The sequence below is a fragment of the Pituophis catenifer genome, unplaced genomic scaffold, assembly GCF_029215685.1.
Source record: "Pituophis catenifer annectens isolate HBS135680 unplaced genomic scaffold, rPitCat1.0.hap2 SCAF_8, whole genome shotgun sequence".
NCBI lineage: Eukaryota > Metazoa > Chordata > Lepidosauria > Squamata > Colubridae > Pituophis > Pituophis catenifer.
Window position 1 is genome coordinate 4,402,597 of NW_027256888.1, and position 27,340 is coordinate 4,429,936.

At 41.6% G+C, this 27,340-nt stretch overlaps 1 protein-coding gene across 4 annotated transcripts in view; it reads left to right on the forward strand.

Moving 5' to 3' along the window:
* Positions 1-622: 622 nt before the first annotated feature.
* Positions 623-27,340, forward strand: part of PDS5A (PDS5 cohesin associated factor A) — a 62,362-nt gene continuing 35,644 nt past the window's right edge. For all 4 annotated transcript variants that reach the window (XM_070949071.1, XM_070949072.1, XM_070949073.1 and 1 more), the window contains exons 1-7: positions 623-994; positions 1,647-1,829; positions 21,111-21,314; positions 22,167-22,253; positions 22,547-22,644; positions 24,164-24,290; positions 25,326-25,406. In XM_070949071.1, the coding sequence (XP_070805172.1) occupies positions 968-994; positions 1,647-1,829; positions 21,111-21,314; positions 22,167-22,253; positions 22,547-22,644; positions 24,164-24,290; positions 25,326-25,406 (807 nt within the window). In that variant the 5' untranslated portion in view covers positions 623-967. The remainder of the gene's footprint in view (positions 995-1,646; positions 1,830-21,110; positions 21,315-22,166; positions 22,254-22,546; positions 22,645-24,163; positions 24,291-25,325; positions 25,407-27,340) is intronic.

Consider the following 27,340-nt stretch of genomic DNA (forward strand, 5'->3'; position numbering starts at 1 on the left):
TATTCTATTCCTTTTCTAATTCTATTCTGTTCTGTTGTATTCTGTTCTGTCTTGTATTCAGAATAGAATTAGAATTCTCTAATTCTATTCTGTTCTGTTGTATTCTAATAGAATTAGAATTCTGTTCTAATTCTATTCTGTTCTGTTGTATTCTGTCCTGTCCTGTCCCTATTCTGTTCTTCATTCCATTGTCCTGTTTTGTTCTGTTCCATTCCATTCTAATCTTTTTATTGCAGGAACCAACCTTTTAATTAGCCATGATTTAATTAATTAAACCAATTCCTTTAATTAATAAAGGAATTTTTTTATTCCTTCTTTATTACCAGGGAGAAACCCACCCAGGGCCCCCTTAAAGAGGTTTACTCCGAAGTAAAGGCCTCCAAGGGGGACCTTTTGGAAGGGGAAAAAAAAACCCCACACACAAAACCCCGGAGGAAGGTCCCACGGGGCCCACCTCTCCGTCCCTTCAGGGAAGCAAGCCAACCAGGCCCGGGGGAGCCCTCACGAGATCCCGCTCGTAGGATGCGGCCTGCTGCCCCCACCGCCGCCTCCTCCTCCTCCTCCCCGCGGTCCCGAGCGCGGAAAGGCCTCATCCGGCTGGGCCGCCGGCCAGGAAGGCGGGCCTGCTCGCTCCCCGCCTGCGTGGAAGAAAGAAGGAAGGAAGGACGCCCGGAGAGGAGAGCCGAGCCGCGGCCTCTCCTCCTGGGCTGTTCTTCCCCGGCCGTCCGAAGAGCGGCACTGTCTCCCCGCGCCAGGCGCACGCTCGGCCCAGCCGTCCCCGAAAGCCGCCGGGCCTGACTGAGGCGGCAAGAAGCGCGGGGCGGTTGGGGGGGGTGGGAAGGAAAGGAAAAAAATAAATAAAATAAAATTTAAAAACAAGAAGAAGAAGGAGCAGGCCGGGCATCGTGGCAGCCCCAGCGAGCTGCAGAAGCGCCGGAGATCCCGATCACCGCCAACCGCCACCTCGATGCTGCACCTCCCGGAGCTGCATGAGGTAAAAAGGCGGGCCGGCCGCGGGGATTTTTTTTTTTTTTCCTCTCTCTCTCTCTTTCTGTCTGTCTGGCGGCGGCTTCTTCTTCTTCTTCCACTCGCCGGTGAGGGCAGGGGAGACATCTTGGCCCGAGCCGGGCGTCGCCTGAGGTAAAAATCCTGAGGTAAAAGTTGCCGAGGGAAGCAGGCCCGAGTGGCCGGTGGGCGCTTCGGGCCGTGTGAGGGACACCCCTCCCCCCCTCCCTCACCACCACCGGGTCGTTTTTGCGGCCTAACTTCTAGGCCTTCGCCTGGCCGCTTGGCGGGAGGCGCCTCCCCGGGACTCTTTCCTTCCCGGCTCGGACCTTTCTACGGGGGGGGGGGGGGGCTCCTTCTCCGGTTCTCATCGTGGAAGCGGCGCCCCGAGGGGGGGGGTCTGAGCGCGGAAAGCGGCCCCGAGGGAAGGAAGGAAGCGGTGGGGACTCGGCCGCGGGGAGAGGGGTGGAAGAAGCGGGCCTGGCGGTGGGCCCCGGGTCGTCGTCGAGGAAAAGGGGCCCTTTTATTTCCCACTCGAGGCTTCGAAATGTGGGGAGGGGGGGAGAAGGAAATCAACGGCTGGTGAGGGGGAGAAAAAAAATTAAAAAAAAAAGTCTGAAGTTTTGTTTTGCGACCGGCAGAGGCCGGTAGAAGCCTGCGGAGAAGGAAACTTTCTCGACGGCGGCGGCGGCGGCAGCGCCAGGATGGACTTCCCGTCCGCCCAACCCAAGCCTCCCCCCGACGGCAAGATCATCTTCTACCCGCCTGGAGTGAAGGAGATCACGGATAAGATCACCAACGACGAAGTGGTCAAACGCTTGAAGGTAAAGTAAGCAACCCATCCCCCACCCCCAGCCCCCCCTCAGGCCTTGGCCTGGATTTCTTTTTTTTCCCCTTCCCCTGAATAGGCTGGCCTTCTTGCTTCCGCGGCCCTGGGATACTCTTTGGCACCCGGCTGGGAGTTCTAGTTCGGCCTGAGGCGTCAAAGGGGGGATTGGGTGGCTCTGGGCCAATCACCAGGAGACCGGGGAGTTCTAGTGCCACCTTAAGAAATCAGGCTGGATGACTGGGGTCAATCACCAGGTGACTGTGTTCTAGTGCCGATTTAGGCATGAAAGCCGGCTGGGTGACTGGAGTTCTAGTGTTAGGAATGAAAACCAGCTGGGTGACTGGAGTTCTAGTGTTAGGCATGAAAGCTGGCTAAGTGACTGGGTCAATCACCAGGTGACTGTGTTCTAGTGCCAACTTAGGCATAAAAGCCAGCTGGGTGACTGGAGTTCTAGTGTTAGGAATGAAAACCAGCTGGGTGACTGGAGTTCTAGTGTTAGGCATGAAAGCTGGCTAGGTGACTGGGGTCAATCACTAGGTGACTGCGTTCTAGTGCCGATTTAGGCATGAAAGCCAGCTGGGTGACTGGCGTTCTAGTCTTAGACATGAAAGTCGGCTGGGTGACTGGAGTTCTAGTGCCGATTTAGGCATGAAAGCCGGCTGGGTGACTGGAGTTCTAGTGCCGATTTAGGCATGAAAGCCGGCTGGGTGACTGGGTCAATCACCAGGTGACTGCGTTCTAGTGCCGACCTAGGCATGAAAGCCAGCTGGGTGACTGGAGTTCTAGTGCCGATTTAGGCATGAAAGCCGGCTGGGTGACTGGGTCAATCACCAGGTGACTGCGTTCTAGTGCCAATTTAGGCATGAAAGCCAGCTGGGTGACTGGAATTCTAGTGTTAAGCATGAAAGCTGGCTGGGTGAGTGGAGTTCTAGTGTCACCTTAGGCATGAACGCAGGCTGGGTGACTTTGAGGGTCAATTGTATCCTCTGTTTGAACCTGCCTTAGGGCAGTGTTGGTGAACCTTTTCGGCACCGAGTGCCGAAACAGGAGTGCACGTGCTCATGGGGGAGCACCAGAAACCGGAAGACCAGCTGCCCGGCGCGCGTGTGGGGGAGCACCGGAAACCAGAACATATGCACATGGGATGCTGAGTTTCTGGTTTCTGGCGTGCGCATACACGGCGGCTACCTGGTTTTCCAGTTTCTGGCACGCATGCGCGTGTGAAGATCAGCTGGCCCACCAGAAACCAGAAACTCAGCTTCCCAGCGCACACATATGGTGCTCCTGTGCGCGCAAAGACCAACTGGCCGGCCACTTCTGGCATGCGTGCGATAAGTTCGCCATCATGCCCTTAGGGCGATTGCTACCGCTGTTGCTCGTAAGCCATTTATTAATACGTAAACTATTTTTTAATTCAGTGTAGCAGTTAAGGTGCTGTACTAGAAATCAGGAGACTGAATTTTAATCCTGCCCTAAGCATGAAATTTGGCAGGGTGGGCCAATCGCCAGGAGACTGACAGTTCTAGTTCCACCTTAGGGAAGAAATCTTCCTGGATGTCTTTGGGCAAGTCACTAGGGGATGGTGAGTTCTAGTCCTGCCTTAGGCGTGAAAGTCAGCTGGGTCTCTTTGGACCAGTCACTCTCTCTCTCAGCCCAACTCATCTCATAGAATTGTTGTGGAGAAAATAGGGGGAGGAAGGTGTGTTGAGTATGTTTGCCACCTTGAGTTATTTATAAAAGTAATTAATGTGGGATACAAATAAATAAAATATTGCATTATGTGAGGGACTGGTCATTGTGTTTGACCTCAGAGTTGTTCTCTTATTTGTATAAGCCATTTCATTCTCTAATGTCACTTTGATTCTCAAAAGCCTTGTGCCTCCTGTTTTCAGGTAGGACATCTCTATCCCCCTCCCCAATTTTTGTGTGTATTTTATGGGGTTCCTTAGCAGCCTGGATTTCAATGACAAAAATGATCCCAACAGGCATCATGTGTGCTCTGCAGACCTTAAACGTGCCTTTTTATGAAATTGCGCAACAGCTGCAGAAGGCAACACTAAATATAAATAACATGCTTAGGTCTAATAATACTTATTAGAAAATAATAGCCGATGATAGAAAAATTCTGCAGCCACATTTAAGGCTGACAAATTACCTGTCCTCAAATTTTCATGCATTTTCAGGAACGGTGAAACAGTTACTGTAAGTATATGCTTATTCGTTGCTTGTAGGGTTTTGTTGGTTTTGGGTTTTTTTTTTCCAAAAAGAAAACTGTGTTTTTCTCTTCTATCAAAATTAGCTTGATCTGAGCAAAGTGGGGGATAGGAAGTGAATGTGAGAGACAGAGATAGAAGAGAAAAAATGGAGATGGTCATTTACTCCAAGGTGGCAAGGAAGAACTTGGATACCTAGAATAGTATATAATGCAGCAGCTTCTTGGTACATTGAAAATCAAGTTGCTCTGGAAGCAATGAGTGATTGTGTTCACACTGCATACGGGGACCACAACTTAGACTTTTAGCCCAGTCTGTAAGGCAAAACGTGATTTGTTTTGGGTTCAGTGTGACATAGCTTTGCCATTTGATCCTTTTTATGGACAGATTGGGAAAAAAATATGTAGGTTAGGGCTCAGATGAAACGGCTATCTGCTTTACCCATATGGAGGTGACGATTTTGATTAGAAATAATTGAAAAATGTGTTTTATTTTCAGAAAAGAAGCTGTTGCCATACAGGGCATCTTTTTTTTTTAATGCTAAAGAAAAAAAAATTGACAGTGGGAATGGAAGCTTGCATTTTCATTTTTTTTCCCCCTCAAATCATGTCTTCTATTTCAGAAGGAACAATTGGAAGAATTAGCAGTTTTGTGGACATTTATTAGTTACCCGAATGAAAGTTTAGCAAACTTCAGCGTGCAGTGTGCATTGATAGGAATAATGATCCTGGATTATTAGGCTTTATTCAGTGTGAGAGACACCAAAATATACTATTTCAAGATCTTTGGCTGCCAAGATAGGTAGATCTTGTTGAAATTCACACATTATATCAGGGATTTTTTGGTTTTGTATGTTGTGTAAAACCAGTCATATTATAAAATGCATTTTATTGATTATTAAATGATAACCATTTGTAATTTACTAGAGCAAATTGGATTACTCCAAAGTATAAACTTTGTTTCCATTAGCAGAATGTAATTTGTAACTCTTAGATATTAGAGTAGTAGTGCTATAGGCCTCAGAATGGTTTCTAACATACATATACATATGTATATGTATGTTTTGCTTAGCATGTTGTTTGAATACAGGTATCTCTGTTTTGAATGATGGCCAAGCAGGCTATGATTGAACCCAGCCAACTCACTGTTATAATGTCGGAATTCTTTCTGAAGCTTTGACTAGTATAACAACAAGCCAACATATTAGCCTGAAAAACTATATCACTTCCTTAATATGTGTCATGGCAATCCTGAATTTCATTTGCGGAAAGTTCTACTTTAATGTTTAATTAGGAATGAGGTTCTCGGTATCCCGATTTAGTGAAAGACGGGAGATGGTTTGATAAGGAGGAATTTAGTTGTCTCTGTTTTGCATACAACTTGTTCTATATAATGTGATCTCTTGCTTGGGTTTTTTTTTGGCAGGGGGGAGGGGGAGGGAGCTGTTTCTCTTCCAACCATCTATTCTTGCTGCTTTGTGCTCTCGCCTTTTGCCGTAGAGAAAGTGAGGGGGTTCATTTCTTGTGCTAAGCCATTATGTGGCTTGCTTGATTTTGCCTACTATTTTTTATGTATCTTGCAGATTGTGCCATGTCTCAACCTAATCAATATAATCACAAACATCAATAATAATAATAATAATAATAATAATAATAATAATAATAATAGCAATATTTCAGCAGACATTTGAGGATAACTGGTCCTTTGTAGAAGGCAGGGAATAAGTGGAACTGTGATGTTTCTTATCTCCTCCTCCTGCTTTCTCCCATCCTCAAGTGTGATGGAAAGTGCATCTGGAGAAACAGAGGAGAAGTCTTTTGGCTTTCCCAGGGAGAAGCCCAAGATGAAGAGGCTGGATAGTCCCGAGCTGGATGGGGAAGGCAGGAAGAGGTTTAGAGTAGCCATACCCCAGAATCTCTTAGGACAGAGGTCTGCAACCTTAAACACTCTAAGAACCATTTGGACCCATTTCCCACAGAAAAGAAAACACCGGGAGCCACAAATCCCTTCTCGTGCCTGACTATTTCTTGAGCGGCCACAAAACTAGCCTATGTAGTTGAATTAAACATTCTGTTTTCTTCTGAAACTTTTTTCTTCTCTTGGATTTATCCATGGTTGGCCTACCGGGGGTTGAAAAGCTCAATAAATTGCGTGCCGGCGGGTGTCACACATTGGCGGTTGTGACGCATATTTTGAATGACGGAGCCGCAGCAGAGGGGTCACAGGCGGCTCCAGAGCCGCAGGTTGCTGACTGCTGTCTTAAGATATATCTAATACAAGGATCCCCAACCCCCAGTCGGTCGACCGGCACCAGTCTGTGGCATGCCAGAAACCGGTCCACACAAACAAGCGAAGTCCCATGCGCGGGATGCTGGCAGCATATAAAACTACCCCCTCCGGTCCGCAGAAAACCCTTTTCTCCACGGAACTGGTCCCTGGCACCCAAAAGGTTGGGGGCCGCTAGTCTAGTAGGTTGAGTTTGACAAGATTCTGTCCATTGAGGTAAACAAATAAAGGATTGAACTCAATTGGACTTTGCTGTGTCCTCTCTGGCGCCAAGAAAACCTATGAAGTCATAGATCCTTCCTGTCTTTTCTTTACAGCCAGTCCTCAACTCAACAACCATTCCTTTAGCAACCGTTCAAAGTTATGACATTGCTGAAAAAAGTCCGTTCCTTCTCCTTATGACCATTGCACCATCCCCCAGTTTGGGCGCTGGGCAATGTAGGTGCTTGCTTTTATGACCAGTCGCGGTGTCGCACGGTGATGGTGCTTTACGTTCTTTTCTTGCCAGTTTCTGGGAAAATAACGCCTATTCGGGTGAATAAGTTTGCAGCGTTTGCTTAATGACTGCAGATTTGCTTAATCACCACTGTGATTTACTTGACCATGGTTAAAATTGGTGGTTAAATCAGGTCTGGCTCGACTTAAGAACAGCAAAGACTTACAACAGAAATAATTGTCGTATATCAAGGACTACCTGTACTTTTCACTACAAAATTGTTTTTTGTCTTAAGATGGCCTTTGTGAGAAAGACTTTACTGAAGGTTTGCTAAATGAACAAGGAAGATTGCATCTGTTTTGCTGGCACTATATGTCCTAGTTAGTAAGGCCAAGGCTTGACCAGAAGCTCAGGGCATTGAGCAGATGAATTGCAACTGAAGCTATTTCCTACATTTCTTTGGCAATTTTCATGTTTCTTTTTAATTTCATGTATTATTTTAAATTTGTAAGCCGCCCTGCATCTTCTGGAGTCAAACAGCATTGAAATCGAAGAAGTAGAATTGGTGTTTTTAATGCACTGGAATTGCCTGTTCTGGGGAGGACTCAATGGCAAATCTTATATATGTAATCCACATTTTCCTCCCAGCCTCCTATAAAGTATACCTTTTCAGTATGTGTTAGAATACGTGATTTATGATTAATTACTTAGCTGTTAGAAACAGTACTTTATGCGCAATAAATTAAAAAAAAAACACAATTTTTCCCCTAGAATAATAAAACTAGTGATGTTATTGGAAATGTTCAAAGTAACCATCAGATATCAAATTAATGAGAAATCTGTCAGCCTGAAATATAGATAGTCCTCATTGTGGTTGTTACAATGTCCACTCTAGCCGGCAAGCCAACAAAATTTAATAGTACTAAAGAAATGATTAATGTTTCTGAGATTGTAAGGATATTTGGCTCAAGCTCTGAAGGTTTTAGAAAGGCCGGAGGAAAGAAACAGAAGTTGTGCTTAAATTTGTCATAATGCAAGCTATTGCTTTTGTTTGTCAGAAACAGTTGCAGCAAGGAAAATAAACTGAAGAATGAAATGAATGAGAAAATTTTTAAAACTATAATAAAGGGGAACTGTGTGGTACAGAACAAGATTTCAGGTAGGGTTGGATACTCTCCTAATGTTTGAACTAGAGCTCCCAGAATCCCTCAGCTGACATGTTCACTGCTGAGAATTCTGGGAATTGAAGTCCACAAGTGTAGATCTTGCCCTCATTAGGAAACTCTGGCTTAAAAAAATGACTTTATGAAGTGGCAAGTATTTATTTTAAAGAGAATGATCCCATAGCAGGGGAAAAGGTTAATTGTGAAAAAGATAATATGACTCGGAGGTCTGAAAATGGATTATAATTTATTCTCTTTCGTAATTGAGAGAGGCTCTTGTTGCTTTTAAGAAAAGCAACATTTTGCTTTTCTTTGCATTTTATTTTTTTTAATATTATTTATTGTTTTATCATAAAAAGTAAAAGAAAAACAAAACAAAAGCATACATTCAATCCTAACAACAACAAAAAAGAAACAAATAGTGTTGGTAAGAATCCACCTCGGAGTGATGATACTATATGTGATTAACCAGCTGGTGATAACTTTGAGATATCTTTAAATAGTTAAAGAGTAAAATTTCAATATTTTCTTTCAGTTATTTTTTTTTTTAAATTAACATCATTTTATGTTAGGTCATAAGTCAGTTTATATCTAGTTTAATTGCTTTTCAGATTGCAATGGCGGTGCATTGGACGATACATGCTAACTGTATATGAATGCTCACAATATAGTCATGAAATATTTGGCGCTCCTTAATGCATGTCATTAATGTGCATCATAGCACATTACAACTACTGAAGCATTAGGTACCTTGGAAGAATGTTTCCTAGAAATTGGAGAAAATTGAACACATGTAAATCTCGATAGAACAATATGTGGTCTCTTGTGGAAGAAGTAAAAATGGCTGAATGTAAGAGCAGGCTTCTCCAGCGCGCTGCTTGGAGAATCCAAAGCGTGGGTTATTCATAGTCTATTAGCCAGAGACTGAGTGAGCCCACGTCATTATACGGAAGCGAGCATTGGATATGCTGGAAGAAATATAGATAAATGCCAGCACTTCAAGTTGTTTTTCCATTCCGTTTGAAAGACACCAGCAATATCTGGGTTACGTAGTTGTTTAATTACCTTTGATCTGAAAGAGATAACATAACTGGAGAAAACCGAGCTGGATGGAGACCAGGGTGTGGTTACAGTAATCAAATATTTGCAATCTGGCAATTTATTGGGATTGGGGATTGAGTTTCATCAAGAAGTACATAGTGGTAGTCGACGTATGACCACGATTGCGCCCAAAATTTATGTTGCTCAACGCGACAGTTGTTAAAGGAATTTTGCCCCCATTTTATGACCTTGCTTGCCACAGTTGTTAAATGAATCTCTGCAGTTGTCAAGTTAGTAAGACGGTTGTTAAGCGAATCTGGCTTCCCCGTTGACTTCGCTTGTCAGAAGGTTGTAAAAGGGGATCACTTGACTCCAGGACCCTGTAGACATCATAAATATGATCATTGTGAAGAAGTCATTCCAGCGTGTCTGAACATTTTTAAAATTTGATATAAGTTATTTGTCTTTTGAGACAAATAATATCTTTGATATCTTATTTGTCTTTTGAGAAACCTATATGTGGGTCAAGAAGCAACAGTGAAAACTGGGCATGGAACCACTGATTGGTTCAAAATTGGGAAAGGAATCCAGCAAGGCTGTATACTGTCGCCCTGCCTATTTAACTTATATGCAGAGCACATTATGAGAAAGTCGAGGCTAGATGAATCAAAAGTTGGAATTAAGATTGCCAGGAGAAATATCAACAACGTCAGATATGCGAATGATACCACTCTAATGGCAGAAAGTGAAGGGAAACTAAAGAACCTCTTGATGCAGGTGAAGGAGGAGAGTGCAAAAGTTGGCTTGAAACTCAACATTAAGAAAACTAAGATCATGGTTCCCGGCCCTCTCAATTCCTGGCAAAAATATGGGAAAGAAATGGGTAGTGACAGATTTTATTTTCCTGGGCTCCAAGATCGCCACACATGAGGACTATAGCCAAGAAATTAAAAGACGCTGGCTCCTGGGGAGGAAAGCTATGGCAAATCTAGACAGCATACTAAAAAGCAGAGACATCACCCTGCCAACAAAAGAGCGTATAGTCAAGGCCATGGTTTTCCCAGTTGCAATGTCTGGCTGTGAAAGTTGGACCATAAGGAAGGCTGAGCGCCAAAGAATTGAGGCCTTTGAACTCTGGTGCTGGAGAAGACTCCTGCGAGTCCCTTGGACTGCAAGTCGATCCAAACGGTCAGTCCTAGAGGAGATCAATCCTGACTGCTCTTTAGAAGGCCAGATCCTGAAGATGAAACTGAAATACTTTGGCCGCCTAATGAGAAGGAAGGACTCACTAGAGAAGAGCCTAATGCTGGGAACGATGGAGGGCAAAAGAAGAAGGGGACGGCAGAGAACGAGGTGGCTGGATGGAGTCCCTGAAGCAGTCGGCGTGAGCTTAAATGGACTCCAGAAGATGGTAGAGGACAGGAAGGCCTGGAGGAACATTGTCCATGGGGTCGCGATGGGTCGGACACGACTTTGCAACTAACAACAACAAAGGGTTATCCAAAAGATTTTGCAACAGAGATCAAAGATTAATAGGAGATTAAAATTGGGATAAGTATATTCTATTTATGGATTGAAAATGCAATAAATTCTGTAGTTTCTTCCTTCCAGGCGACTGTTTTTCTTGCAGTCATTTTTTTATGGGCTTCGACCGACCTGTGAACTTTGTCAGACTTGTGACTTTAGCTGTACATCCTAATAGCTTAGATACTCGGTGCATATTACCAAAGGCTCAGGAATACAGTATATAATCATTGAGAGATATCTTCCATCATGTTCACAAATGTAGAGATTCTCAATCCTTGTAGAAAAGCTTTAGCTGTGTTAAAGCTTTGAGGTGCAATCCATACAGCAAGAGACAGAAAAGAGCGGTTAACTTTATTCCCCAGAGTTTAAAATTAAAGTTTAGAATTTCCAGGGGAGGGAGAAAGGAAATCCAACTGAAAAAAAGCAAGAGGGTCTGTGGTTAAAAATACTGTTTCTGTAGAAATAGACCGTTTATGTTGTAAGTAGGATTCATACTATTTTTTTTTCCTTTCTTTTTTCTATATTTGTATTAAAATCTTGCTACAAATTAGGACACTTTGTAACTTCAGCGTCACTTTTTATTATTCAGGCTGGCCAGAAAAATATTCATGTTATTTAAAGTCTCCATCTGTAACATCAGAATGCAATATCTCCTTTCTCGGGCAAGGAAAAGCATTCATTACTGTCAAGCCAGCCAGCACTATCTTGTAATTTGCTTAGAGCATTCTTCTTCTTTTTTTTATAATTTTCAGAGTTTTTGTATTTTATCTTTCAATTTTTTTTTTCCGTCTCTCTACGAAATTGGGGACAAAGGTGAAAAATTTAATCACATGCTAAAGAAATATTATTTCTATTATTTACTTTTGACCTCTTAATCATCCTAAGGCAAGGCAGATTGTGAGAGCCTTTTCTTGTCACCATCAGACGATGAACATTTGGAGAAGACAGGTGGTAGCAGCAAGAACTATCAATCTGTTGCTTCACAGGAGACAGAATGAGGATTTTAGGTTTTTTTAAATGGAGGTTTGGTGTATGGCAGGTGCCTGAATTGGGTAAGATAGGCACAAAAAAAAAAAAAAAACCCCACCCATTTTAATTCATTTTTAGCAGAAAAAGGAAGGGGATTAGCACGCTCAGAATTTATTTTTACGTTTGACTCCTGGGTTTGCTAGGATAAGTTGGTTAGTGTTGGCAGCAGAGTTGTCCAGCACACCATTGAGAAGAAAGATGCCATCTGGTAGAAAACAGATCAAGGAAAAAGTGTTAGGTTCCAAGAACTGGTGTGCTAGTTTAACCGAGCTCAGGAAAGTAGAAATACACACCGAGGTAGTAGGACAAAAGAATGGAATGAAGAAAGGAAAAATACTTTTAAACAAAATGGAGTTGGTGAAGGAGGACAAAGCTCTGTGAAAGATAAAAATTTCCAGAACAGAGAGGACACAGATCCGGAACCCTCTGTGACAGTGATGGGAATCAAATTACTACCGGTTCTGTGGGCGTGGCTTGGTGGGCGTGGCAGGGAAGGATACTGCAAAATCTCCATTCCCTTCCCACTCCAGGGGAAGGTTACTGCAAAATCCCCATTTCCTCCCGATCAGCTGGGACTCGGGAGGCAGAGAATAGATGGGGGCGGGGCCAGTCAGAGGTGGTATTTACTGGTTCTCCGAACTACTCAAAATTTCCGCTACCGGTTCTCCAGAACTGGTCAGAACCTGCTGAAACCCACCTCTGCTCTGTGGGCAATTTTGAACATATTGTTTTTAACATAGGTCCTCTTTAGGATTTATCATGAGGTCCTGGCTAGGACTAACATCAGCAAGTAATAGAAAGGACGTTAATTCTTTATTTCTCTCATGTATTAGCATATACGTTTTAAACTGGTCTATTAATAACAAATATCTATAAAAACCAATAATAGTTTTAAAGGATTTAGCAAGTTATTCTAGTATCTAGGGCGTCTCAGAAGCTCAAAATGCTGCTAGTTCATACAACGTTGTTAACAAATGATGTAGATGTAAAGATTGCAATTGCGTAACATCTGATAAATATATTTATCTCTTAACCTTGCGTATATTAGAAATTCATCTGCATCATCAAACAGTTGGTCCAAAGTCCGTATCCACACTTTCATTCTATTTTTTCACATCACTATCTTTTTCCCAATTTCTAAAGTCAAGTTTCCCCATAAAGTCAATTTAGCTAGTATGGGGAAAAGGACCACTTTTTTATTTAGACATTATATTTCATAGCTTTCTAACTGGTTCAGTTGTTCTCAGAGCTGCTAGAGTTTTAATGCATTTAGAACCAAATACTCTGCATCCAACTGACTCTGGTTTCTCAATCTTTTCTTCGCCCTGGAATCCCTTTAAATACCTTTTGTGGCCACGGAAATCAGGACTTAACTCAAGATTTAAATCATAACATTTCAAGCCTTTACAGATCCCCTGTGACGATGACACAGCCCCCCAGGAATCCATGGACCTCAGGTTGAGAATCCCCCTGCTTTAAACCACGTTCTACAGGCTATCATATATGGGGTATATTTTTATGCTTGCAAATAACTATTCCAATTTTTGGTTTGGCTTATTTAGTAGTTAAGATGAGTAATTGATCTTCAGATTGCAGTTATTCTTGCAGTCTGTTTATGCGTGCATGGGCGTGTTGTATGTTTGCAATTTTTTGACACTGACTTTAGGTAGAAACTCTAGCCAGCCTTAATAATATCTTGCTGCCCTGAATCCCAGTGGATTCTGTAAATCGATAGCATGACCTTCTGTGGACTAGTTCATTAAGAGTTGTTGAGGTGGATTGGAAATGCAAGTATTTCATCAGCCACGTTCTTATCGTGAGCATATCACTAATTAATAGCAACCACGCACACGCAGTATCATTGTGAAGGTCTCTTGGCAATCAGGGAACGTGCCAGGAGGCCGTTACAGATTAAAAATATATATCAGTCTGAAATGCAGATCGGGAGCTGTGCTTTACCTGAACTAGTTTTTCTGTTTTGGTCAGAGGCTGTCTTGACTTACCTTTTTCTTTTTTTGAAAATACGCTACATTGAAAAGATTGTGTTTAAATAATAGTGGGATAATAAGATGATCTATTACCCATCTGCTGTTCTTCTGTGCCTCTGTTTAATCTACTCTTATGTGGCCCAAGGATTGAGGTTGAAGTAGTGAGTAATTGCTATAGCAGCCCTGTTTTTTATTTAATATTTATCTTTTTTTTTTTGCATTGGGATAACTGCAGAACAGCTGATCAGCAAAAAATAGTTGAGGCCTTCTTTATCACTGACAAGGTTATAGTGTTCAAATATCAAGGTGGCACTGTTAAATTTATCATGTAAAGTTAGGTTTAGAGTAAGCACATTGAAATAGGGTTGAATTAGACATAGCTAAATAATCTATTGATTTCGATTGTGTTACTTTATATAGGGTAAGGAATTTGCGGCTTTTCAGATGTTGAACTGTGATCCGCAGAAGCCCCAGATAGAATGACCAATAATTTGGGGTGCTTGACGTTACAGTTCTGAAATTTGAAGAAACATAGACCCAAGGCCATCCTCTTCTGTATGTCTCGTACAAGCTAAACATATGGTAAAATTAGCAGGATAAAATAATGTACATATTTTGATCACGGATAGAGCTAAAAAAATAAAATGGCCATATAGCTGTGGTACACTTAGTTTCAACCAGGTTCCCTAACCTTACCTTTTTAATTTACTTTTGGAATTATTTTAGAACTGTGATGGCGCAGTGGTTAGAATGCAGTATTGCAGGCTAATTCTGCCGACTGCCAGCAGTTCGATCCTGACCAGCTGAAGGTTGACTCAGCCTTCCCTCCTTCCGAGTTTGGTTAAATGAGGACCCAGATTGTTGGGGGCAAGAGGCTGACTGTGTAAACCGCTTAGACAGGGCTGTAAAACACTGCGTAGCGGTATATAAGTCTAAGTGCTGTGGCTATTTTAATACATTTAATAAAAGCAAATTAAGCCAGTTGCAAAGCAGCAGACTCAGCTGTTAGCTTTTATGGCATTTCTTTACAATTAAATATTTAATTGCTTATGATCTCTATCATTACACTACATTTTTAGTGTAAACGAAGTGACAGACGTCTACAAAAGAAAGAGAAATAAATATTTTAAAAAGAGAGCGTGAAACTGCACTAATGTCTGTCCTGCCTGATTCCAAGTTTTCTGGATCATGAGAGCATCCATAGTTTTGTAATATAATTGCTTTGTCCTTATAAGTTTTCACAAAGATTTTTTTTCTTGACTGCGAAGTTTGTATGGCATTAGAACTTGACAACGATGTGAAAGCACACATTGAATTTTCTTACTTTCTATAGGTTTAGAGGAGACAAACAAGTCTAATCATAATGCAAAATCTAATCATAAATGTGGTTGCCAGTATGTTTGCTGATGTTTTGGTAGGAGATTATTTTGAAGAGTCTTATTGAAACAGTATCTGAATTATTATTCAGTTTATTCACTTCGTAAATGCAAACAATGTTTAAAAATTAAAAGAAAAAATTAACCCAGCAAGATAGTTCAACAAGAATAGATCACATAGGAAAAACCCAAGGAAATACGTCATATATTGTAGTTTAAAAGCCGTATTCTGTTTTGAAAAAGCTTCATAGATTCAACTTGTGATCTTAACTCTAGAAAACAAAAACAAAATAGATTTGTCTTTGTTCTTTGCCCAGATTCTTCATTCACAAATAAACAGTGATGCGTTTGAAAAGTTTGCCCAAGTTAAGCGTTGGTATTTCAGTGATTAATGCTGACATCTTCTTCACTGACTTACAACAGTTTGCTTAGTGGCTATTCAGAGTTACGACAGTGCTGAAAACAGTGACTTCCACCTCTTGCATTTACAACAGTTGCAACCTCCCATTGTTTGCAACCTTCCCAGCTAACTTCCTACAAGCGAAATCCAACACAGGGAAAGTTGCAAATTGCCATCATGTGATGTCTTGCATAACAACCGCACCATTTGACAATGAATTTCCCAGTCTCAGTTGCAGTTGTAAGTTGAGGATTTCTCTCTGTGTGTCTGTGTCTCTCTCTCTCTCACACACACACACAGTCCAGAAATTTCCCAGCTTCTTTGCAAGCTCATTTAAAGGAAATCTCATTTTTTTCAAGATCTGCTCTGCCCCCACATCTTTGAGAGAAAACAAGAGAAAAGGTATTATCACTTAATTGATAAGGCCTCTGCCTTTCATATTCTTTTATTAAGCAACCTCTATTGTTTTTAGCAAGGCTATTTTAAAGCTCTAAGATTATCTGGGTAGCATTTAGGAGATCACTCAATCGAAAGGGCAGCCCCCATGTGCTGTAATCAGGTGTTAAAATAACCTCCCTTGCTGTTAGCAAAAGTTATTTTAAAGCGTAATTACAACGGATAAGCTTGAAAGCCCATTGGGGGAGTATATTTTTCTGTGGTGAATTGAGCTCTCCAGAACAATGCCATGTGACTCCCCAATAAATTGGATTGTGGTTTCTTCAGTCCCAGTATGAAATAGGGTTTTTACCCTAAAGTGAACAAATGACTTCCTGAGTTGTAAATTATGAAACAGCTGGATAATATGCTAATGACATGATTTCGCATACATCCACTTAATCAAAAGGGCATTACATTTTTGCCTGCATTAGAAAGGGGAAGGCGGGTATGCGTGGCAATCGTTATCCTTTAAATGTTTGTTTGTTTATTTTTATTTATTTACCAGCCCTAAGCATTATTCTCGAACTCTCATCCAAGTACCAGTCAGAGTTATAGTTAGCTTTTTGAAATCATTGCCAGCTTATCCTTGGGGTGGGGGTGGGGGGAACTAACATTCAACACATTTTCCCCCATGATAGCCTTACATGTACCATGCGTGTCTTCTGTAAAGTCTTTATCTTCACAGGCTGCATTTATTAATTAGGTCCCTAATCTTTGTAGCCCAGCTGGAGTGGGAAAGAGGAACTGGGCTGCCTGAGGAGCAGGCCAGCACGCATACATGTGTACACCCAGCCCTTGGGCGACTGGTGGGCCAGTGCACATGCTCGCAGCTCAACTTGTGCGAGCAACGGTCTGCCACTCGAGCAGGCTGAGCTGCAGGAGCATGCACATTCCAGCCAGTCACTCACAAGGCCCAATTCCGAATAGGCCACGGTCTAGTAGCCGTGGCCCAGGGGTTGGGGGACCCTTAGGAGAAGGGTAATCGTGCCATTTAAAAATGTAGCTGAAAGATGATGGTCAGCAGAATTCATAGGTTTGACTTCCTAGCATGCTTTAATTACCGTATTTTTCGGAGTATAAGACGCATCTTCCCCCCCGCCCAAAAGGTGAAAATCTGGGTGCGTCTTATACTCCAAAGGTAGCCCTGCCCAGCTTCTCAAACGGAGGTTTCAGAGGCTGAAAAAAGCATCAGAAATGAAGCTTCAGAAAAGAAGCCCCCAAACAGAACTTCAGAAAAAAGCCCCCAAACAGAGATTCAGAAAAGAAGCCCCCAAACAGAGATTCAGAAAAAAGCCTCCAAACAGAGCTTCAGAAAAAAAGCCTCCAAACAGAGCTTCAGAAAAAAGCCCCCAAACAGAGCATCAGAAAAGAAGCCCCCAAACAGAACTTCAGAAAAAAGCCCCCAAACAGAGCTTCAGAAAAAAGCCCCCAAACAGAGCTTCAGAAAAAAAGCCTCCAAACAGAGCTTCAGAAAAAAGCCTCCAAACAGAGCTTCAGAAAAAAGCCTCCAAACAGAGCTTCAGAAACTTTTTTTCTGAAGCCCTGTTTCAAAGGCTTTCAGAGGCAGGAAAAAACGTTTTTTCTGAAACTGAGTTTCAGAAGTTTCAGAGGCAGAAAAAAAGGCAAGACACAGAGCTCCCAACCAAGGAACCTGTTGCTAAAATTCACCTCGGAACAGCTGATTGGGGGTAATCCGGGAGGCTGATCCACTTGCCAATCAGCTTTTTTCTTACTTTCCTCCCCAAAAACTAAGGTGCGTCTTATACTCCGAAAAATACGGTATATGTATTTCAGATGCACCAGACACAGGTAATCATTACTTTGGCGACCTTTCAAACCTACGACTGCGCTGAATGAAGGGACCTACGATTTGTTCCCAGAGTTACGCCATTTGCAGTGCCCTCTGCAACCGCACGATTGCGATAAGTGGCACGTGGCAACCCGTTTGCATTTACCACGCGATCCCCATTTGCAAATCTTCCCTGCTGGCTTCCCCAGAAAACCCATGCGTTTCGCTTGTACAGATAATCCTCGACTTACAATGGCTCGTTTGGCGACCGTTCGAAGTTACACCAGCACTAAAAAAGTGATTTGGGGTTGTTTTTCCCCACCTATGCTCATTCCCACAATCAAAATTCAGATGCAAAAAGTTGGGGCTGAATGGTGGTCATACGTCGAGGACTACCTGCAGTCTCAAGCAGAAGCCTTTCCGTCGCCTGTTACAAGAGTCTTTCCAGACCGACTGCTTTTCCTCGGGAACAGTCACATAAAGGTTCAGGGATTCTGTGGGGAAGTCAGGCCTGTACCAGTTTTTGCCACGCAAGGACTCTGCCCCTTCTTAACACCTCCTTCCACTAAGCTTTATTTTGGGAGGACGGAGGAAGTGGGTATCCACCTCTACCAGTGAGAGGGACAGTATCTAAAACCTGCACCAGACAACTGGGCCTGGTCTGGAGGTGAGATCCGTGAGAGTAAAAATTGCCTGCTGGATTGGAGAAAATGCTATGATGGCTACAGGTTGTCCTTGCCTTACAACCATTCATTTAGTGACCGTTCAAAGTTACAACAGCACTGACAAATGTGACTTACGACCGTTTTCCATAGTTAACAACGTTTGCAGCATCCCTATGATCGTACGATCAAAATTCAGACGCTTGGCAACTGGTTCCTATTTATGACCTTTGCTGTGTCCCGGGGTCACGCAATCCCCTTTGGCGACTTTCTGACAAGCAAAGCCAACGGGGGTGGGGGTGGGGGAGGAGCCAGATTCGCTTAACAACCGTGTCACTGATCAGCTGCAGTGATTCGCTTAACCCCTGGGGCGAGAGAAGTCGTAAAACGGGGCAAAACCCGACTTCGCAAGTGTCTCACTGAAAACAAGCAGAAATGTTTGGGCTCCGTTGTAAGTCGTAAGTCGAGGCCTACCTGTACCGGTGAAACTGAGAGGGAGAGGAAGCCAGAAAAGACGACTTTGCTGCTGTGGCCTCAGAAACCAACATGAAGCTAAACCAGAAAAACCGGTAAACTGGAAAGCAGATTTTTATCAAAGTGATTTAGACCATAACGTTGCATTCTCTGGGCGACAAGCCAATTTGGCAAAAGGTGGTTTTCCTCTATACAGAGCGAAGAGGGAGGGGGAGAGGCAGGTAGGAGGACGAGTGAAAAGAGTGTGCATAGACTCTGGCATCTTAAGAGTTGGGTAGTGCTAGTTGGGTGATATGAATCAGGTAGGTAGGATGAGTTGATGGACATTATTATGTCTTTGAGTGAGAAGCGATAACCAAATCAGACTTGCAGAAGGTCCTTGCACAAGGTGGCAAAAGCTTACGTGGTATTTGTTGGGGCATGTAAGATTGGAGATGGCAGCAAACCTTCTGGCCTTTGGAGAGAAGTGAAATGATATAAGTTCGGATTGATGATTCACAAGCCGGGTCACTGTGTGTAAACCAAGATAGGGAGAAATCTGTTCTTGTGAACGAGTTTTTTTTTTCTGTCCTGTGCCCGGATGACAGAATTGTTCTTGCTCTTTAGCTGCCTGTTTGTGAACGGTAAAAAAAAAAACGACACATGTCCATGATCAAACACTGCAGGAAGGGAAGATCTGGTATGTCGTACAGAACAGAATAATAGAATAGAATTCTTTATTGGCCTAGTGCAGAGATGGCTAATCTTTTTGCCATCGCGTGGCAGGAGGGGGTGGGGGTGGGGGAGGTTCGCGCACGTGCGTGCCCACACCCATAATTTTATGCGCCCTGCCCTGCACATGCGCGCGCAACACCCCCCCCCCCCCCGCTCCTGGCATGCGATGGCCAGGTAGGCCCATTTTTCTTTCTTACCTGGCTCTCTGTTTCTTTCTCTATATTCTTTATATTCTCTCTATTTATATTCTCTATTTATATTCTCTATTTATATTTATATTTATATTTATATTTATATTTATATTTATATTCTCTCTATTCTTTCCCTCTCTGGAAAGGGCAAAAACAGCCTTTCCCGCTCCCTCGGAGGCCTGAAAGGGCCCATTTCCCAACTCCCGGTGGGACAGGAAGTGATGTTTTTTGCTGTCCCCAGCCTCCAGAGCCTCTCTAGGAGTCTCTGGAGGCTGGGGACAGGAAAAAACGTCACTTCCTGTCCCACTGGGTGTTGGGAAATGGGCCCTTTCAGGCCTTAGGAGGGCCTCCGAGGGAGTGGGAAAGGCTGTTTTCGCCCTCCACAGATGCATAGAGAGGATCTGGAGCCAGGTAAGAAAGAAAAACGGGCCTTCCCCACCCCCACAGCCCCTCCGGAGGCAGGAAACAGCCTGTTTCCCTACTTCTGGTGGGCCCAGAAGGCCCGAAAATCAGCTGGCTGGCGTGCGCATGCGCCCTAGAGCTAAGCTGGCGTGCCCACTGATAGGTGGCACGCGCGCCATAGGTTCGCCATCACGGGCCTAGTGTGATTGGACACACAAGGAATTTGTCTTTGCCTTTGTACAGGTAGTCTTATTTGACTTGACTTACAGAAGTTCATTTAGTTCAAAGTTACAACGGCACTGAAAAAACTGACTCGTGACCGTTTTTCACAGTGAAAACCTTTGCAGCATCCCCATGATCGTGTGATCAAGATTCAGATGCTTGGCAACTGGTTCACATTTATGACCGTTGCGACAGGCGATTCCCCCTTTTGCGACCTTCTGACGAGCAAAGTCAGTGGTGAAGTCAGATTCACTTAACAACCGGGTTGCTACCTTATCCACTGCAGCGATTCACTTAACAGCTGAGGCAGGAAAGGTTGTAAAATGGGGCAAAGCCCACTTAACAAATGTCTCCCTTTACAACAGAAACTTTGGGCTGAATTGTGGTCGTAAGTTGGGGACTACCTGTAAAAAGATCTGGCTGGGCAGCGTGGGAACGTTGCCGTGTCAAAAAATATAACCACCCAGGATTCACATCGTTCTTTTTGGTGCCCTTATCTTCCAAAGCAGCTTTTAGTGACGGTCTTATTCTATTAAGAGTATTTTCCTCAGCTTATATACATTTCCATTTTCAAATCAAGAAAATAATCCTTTCATTTTCCTGCCAGGTTTTCTTTCTTACTGTTAAGCAGTACAGTTACCTTAGTGTGCCTCCTTTATATTTATTGTTTGCTGCTTTTAATTTTATTTTTTATTTATTCCATTATATTGCTTTTTTAAAATTTATTTTATTTGGTCTTGTCTGGAGAATGTATTGAAGATGCAATACCTATATTAAAAGTTGAACCAATTAATTATATAAACACTAAAAAAAGAATCTTGAAAGACATACATTTGCCAAATAGTTTTTTTTTTCCAGCTCATTATAAATGATATTACAATTTGGATGAAAATAGGAAATGTTTATATTGTTTGTTGATTCCTAGATGGTAGTGAAAACATTTATGGATATGGACCAGGATTCAGAAGATGAGAAACAACAATATCTCCCTTTAGCCTTGCACCTTGCGTCCGAATTCTTCCTCAGGAACCCCAACAAAGATGTCCGTCTCCTTGTAGCTTGTTGTTTGGCTGATATATTTCGAATTTATGCCCCTGAAGCACCGTATACTTCACACGACAAGCTCAAGGTAAATTAACAAATTATTTCCACCTTCTTTGGCTCTTGAGATTTTCAGAGAAATGACGGTTGTCTCACTAAGTCAGAAACGGATAGTAGCATAATGCACCTGTGATAATAAACCAGGATTAATTGTTATCTGAACAAACCGAGGCAACTATTAATCTTGCAGCTTCCTCCTCCAAAGGGAGAGGAAATAGAAACATTTGCATTGTTTTTTATTGAGGGGGGGGAATCAAGCTTGTATAACTGACCCTAGGCAGATTGAATTCTATAATTTTAGCCTCAGTTTGTTGGATAATCATGCAAACTACATGAATCCGAAATGGATGCAGAATTTAAGATAGTGCCAACTAAGAGAGAAGAGTATATGGATTCAAAACATATATCACTTTGATCATGTAAGATTGAGCCATATAGTGGTGCTTAAATACCTTCCCTAAAAGGTATTTCAATCTACGGAGGAGCTAGCATTAATAGATCTTTCTGGATTGCAAACTCATTTGCTTAATTGGGTTTGCTTTATCTAGTTTCATGGTCTCCTCATGAGGAGCAACTGGGTGGAGCACTTGTGAGCGATCCCAAGTCCTCTCCTTTCCCAGGGAGGAATTAGGAACAGCCGCTCTAGTTGGTAACTCTTCATTCCACCACGGTCACTAGCTCTGGGGAAGAAATGGCTAATCAAAGCATTCACGAACCTTTTAAGCATCACTGTAGTTAATTATTACATCTGGACAAAAGCTTTTGTGAATTTTCTTAATGCTGGGAATATCACGTAGGTTGCAGGAAAAAAACAACCCCAAGATAAAAATCTATAGTTAGTATAATTCATTTAAAAAAAACCTTTGTTCTTGTTTTGCAGGATATATTTTTGTTTATTACAAGACAGTTAAAAGGATTAGAGGACACTAAAAGCCCTCAGTTTAACAGATACTTTTACTTATTAGAGGTAAGAATTTATGTCAAATTAAATCAAAATATGTATCAGCGCTCAACAAAACTTCAGTTCTGTTTATGAATGTTGTAGCTTTGTTTCTGTTGAAAAGTAATAAGGGGAAATATTTTTCCCTTTGCTCCTTTTTCACTTTAATATATCAAAGCATACAAAAATGTTATGATGCTTTTTTCAACAAGCCAGTGTTTCCTCATTGGCAAGTTATTTTGAGGTTATGCTGACCTTTTGCCATGTATCTGTACAGTTCGGATTGAAATGATAATATTCATGCTTTATTTTTGCTACAGAACTTAGCGTGGGTGAAATCTTACAACATCTGCTTTGAGTTGGAAGATTGCAATGAAATTTTTATTCAGCTTTTTAGGACTCTCTTTTCAGTTATCAAGTAAGTTGGAGTACTCATGCCTATTGTGCCGTTTCAGAGAGGTGCAAGTGCAAATATGCTAATTCTGTTAACGTTAATAAAGATATACTGTATTTCTGCAATGTAATTATGTTTTTATTCCAACTTTATAAAACAATACTACTCTGTTTCCCCCCAAAATGCAACCTACCTGGAAAGTAAGTCCTAGCTTGATTTTTACACGTGTGTCCAATGGAAGCCCTTCCCCCCAAAATAAGCCCTAATTAAGATCCCGCCCACTCCAGGGTGCACAGGTAAAAATTAAGCTAGGGTGCGGATGGGGGTGGTGGAGCTGCCTTACTACTTACCTTCGGACAGTTGCAGCTAGGCCTCGCGCACCTCTGCCCATTTCTTCTGCAGCCAGCAAGACTTTCCTGAAGGCCTCTGCAGCTGATAACAGAGCTCCAGATCGATTTCGGAGTTCTGTTATCGGCTGCAGAGGCCTTCCTGGAAAGCCTTGCCGGCCGCAGAAGAAGTTCCTGAAGGCCTCTGACAGCGAAAATGAGGCCGGGGGCGATGTGTGCAAGTGAGATGAGTCAGTGGACGACATCATCCCCCCCCCACCCTCCGAAAATAAGACCTGGTGCCTTTTTTTTTTTTTGGTAAAAATATATATATAAGGCAGGGTCTTATTTTCAGGGAAACACGGTAACAATATTACACATGAACTTCAGGGTTGCAAAAATAAATTCTGTTGTGGCAGAATTACCTGGCTGAGAAATACACCACAGCAACCATCGGCATGCCTAAACATCAAAACCAAGTTCTTTATATCTTATGAATCTAATACATCCAAGCAGTGAGCCTGAATAGAGGACATTCATGAAGATTTTGCTTCTCTATAGCTTCAGTTTAATTCTGTGAGTCAGGATAATTAATTGGCAAGACAGTTGAGGGAGGACAAAAATATAATCTGAAAAAATCTGGGACAATTTTTAATCGCCTGTTGACTGATCAATTGCCTGACTGATTGCCTGATGACTGCTTGATGATAATACATAGTTTGGTAGTGAAATGATTGCAAGAATGTGGGCCCAAAATGGTCCACAATTAGAACATATTACATTCCCATATAAAAATATATAGGTTTTTTTTTCTTGCCTTTGGGTTACAGTGACATTGGCAAGAAACTAAAAATTCATCCTGAATTGCTCTACTCGTTTTGCCCTGAGAGTGAATTTCAGCGCAAAGATGTTAGAAATCTTCCTGATAAAATATGTAACCCATCTCCTCATCCTGTGCAAACGATTTTGATAATGAGCATTGACGCTTCAGTGAATTAGTGGGAAAGGGATGGGGAAAACAGAAGAGCCCGAGTAACATGGTGTTTCCCAGTAAAATCAAGAGAGAAATAAACTTACAATGTCTTTCATATGACCTGGTCATTTTTATTAAAAAAAACAAGTGGAAAAGATTACTGACTGAAATTTAGTAACAGGTTGTTTTCATTGAGTGCTAACGCTATTGTCACCTAATAATGCAATTTTAACGTTACATTTAGCAATAGCCACAATCAGAAGGTCCAAATGCATATGCTAGATTTGATGAGTTCTATCATCATGGAAGGCGACGGGGTGACTCAAGAACTGTTGGACTCCATTCTTATCAACCTCATTCCTGCACACAAGGTTTGCAAAGACAAAAAAAAAAGCTCTTGCGTTTATTCTTGGGATAGCAATTGAAAGTCTTCTCTTACAGCAAGGTTGGGGAAACAGAGCATGCTGGCTCAGGAATTCTGGAAGTTGAAATCCACAAATCATAAAGGGGCCACAGTTCTCCACTTCTATCTTACACGATGTCTTGCCAAAATAATAGAAAACTTGCTGGCCTTCTGCCGATCTTTCCTTTCTCTTATTTCTACTGGAACTTCACAGGGGCGATCTTATATTTAAATACAAAGATGTTCAGAAAAATTATAAGGGACATGTTTGGTAAAGAGAACAGCTGCACATATTTTAACTTATATTTTGTTGTCAGTATATAATTAGTGGATGTTATAATTTGTGAGCCTGCCAGGGCAGTTTTTTAAAAAGTTATTTTAAAATAGAGGTTAGCGATTTGTTACGTCGTTAGGTACACCATGCAGTGATGCAGTAAAACTTGAAAGATTATAGGGCTTGATAGACACGTGAGATTTAGGCCATTGTTTAAATTTTGCTAAGTTTTGGAGAACTCTTGGTACTGTATTGCCAACTTAAAACTTATAACTTTTCCTGTCCCCCAAAAAATAAGGTAGGTTAATGGATTTAGGAAGATTTTAATACACACATACAATGTTGACGAATCATGTTCTGCTATCAATAAAAGGACAGATTTATAGTAACATTCATGAATGTAAGATTTATACACATCTTCCCTGACCCTGGGGGTGGGTAGTTGGGGGAGAAGTTTGTAATTTTTTCCACTTTTTCTACCTGTTTTCCACTGGTAAAAAGGCAAGATTAAAAATTCTCTCTCTCCCTCTATCTCTCTCTCCCTCCCTCTCTCTCTCTCTCTCTCTCTCTCTCTCTCTCTCTCTCTCTCTCTCTTCTATCTGTCTATTGTCTGTCTGTCTGTCTATCGTATTCATGTGTAGATATCATACTTTAGAGTTTGAAAATGTCTAGCATGAATTGCTTGATGACAGCTGTAATTTTGTTAATTATTTTTTCTTTTTATTCTAGAACCTTAATAAACAGGCCTTCGATCTTGCAAAAATCCTGTTGAAAAGAACAGTCCAAACCATTGAGCCATGCATTGCCAATGTATGTATTACACATTTTAACATACTAGCGATTGCTGCATTTTTTTTGAATATTTCTTTGGATTCATGATAGCAAATTTATAAAATTTGAAAATGAGCAGTTGATACTTTACATGCGCCAATGAGGCCAGTTACTCAGCAATCATAATCCCACATCTATTACACATCTCTTCTCAGTCAGATATAAGATAAATTCATGACAAGGCAGTCATTCTGTGTTGGCCACGTTAGCAAACTGACATTGTCTTCTGATAAACAGAAGAAATTACTGGGAGTAGCACATTGAATTTTTAGACTGTCCAACATCTAGAGGTCAAAATAATTAACAGTGATGTTAATTTTAAAGTGCCTAACTTTAAAATCTGCAAGCCAATTATAGGGGAGGGGATCAAATTTCCAAATAAAAGCTAACTTTAAGGCTTAGTACCTACATAGGGATAATTAATTTAAATAGGATTATCTGTGAACTTGTTAATGTGTTTGTGAAGCAGAGATAGAAGTGAAAGAGTTTGTGTGTGTAAAATACAGTTAGGTAAAATTATTATGTTGCATCATGTTATTAAATAATTTAATACAAGGCTATCAATATGATCATAGTTTCAGCTGTTTCTTAAATCTAGGTAGTAGCATGACTAATTCCTTTCTCAAGCTTGCTTGCTCCCAGTCTCATTTTCACGCTATCAGATTTTAATAGACTTGACTACCAGAATGTTAGTTCACAATTTGCACTGAAGTAGAATGCTAATCTTTTAACTTGTAGCGTCCTTGTGAAATACACTTGTTGCCCAAAATATATCCCACAGGATAATTTTGCTTTATGATTTCAAAGATTACCATTCCATTTTTTAAAAAAGACTCTTAGTGTCTACAGTAGTGGCCAAAATTGTGGAAACCTTTTGGGGAAAGTGTATTTTCTAAAACTATCTAATAACACCACTTTTTTTTTTTTTTTGGAGTAGTACCATAAAATATATCAATGGAAAGAGAATTTAATCAAGAATGTAATGCAATAACTTTTATGAAGGATTGCTATTGGAATAGCAGTTACAGGATAAAGAAGAAAAGTGAAACACATAGAAAAAATGAGATATACAAAAATTATCACCATAGAAAAAAATGAGATATACAAAAATTATCACCATGTCAGTGAATACTTAGTTGGGTAACCTTTAGCATGAATTACAGCCTTACAACGTCTTCCCATGGAGGGAACCAAGTCTTTGAGTTCTGCAGCTGTTATCATGTGAAACCAAGATTGAATGATGGCTTCTATTAACAGGGTTTTATTGCTGGGTCGCTTCTGACTAACAAGTTTCTTTAGTCGGCTCCATAGATTTTCAATTGGGTTAAGGTCTCGGTTATTCCCAGGCCATTCCAGCAGTGGAATAGGATTATCTTGAAACTCCCCCCAAAAAGTGGTGTTATTAGACATCAAACCTCAAAAATACACTTTTCAAAAGGTTTCCACAATTTTGTCCACTACTGTACACATTTTAAAATTGGCTCTACTGCTTGAGACAGGAATTTTTAACGCCCTTTGCTATCTTGAGAATCTTGGCGTCCTATAATCTGCTCCAACATATGTGTGAGAGTATAGGATTTCATCTTTGATACTGTCCGTTGAATAGAAATTGGAACCACAATTCTGTTTATTTACTAATCGAATTTATACACTGCCCCATCTCACTGCTGAAGCGACTCTGGCTGGTTTACAAGTTACAAGCAATAAAATCCACATAAAAATCCATTCTGAAATAGACAAAGTTAAGATGGAGGGAGCGCCCTCAAGCCACTAGCCATGTCCCACACTTGGGTCTCCATATTACCCTGTTTCCCTGAAAATAAGACATCCCCTGATAATAAGCCCAATCAGGCTTTTGAGCTTTTGCCCTAAAATAAGCCCCCCCTGAAAATAAGCCCTCCCCGAAAATATTT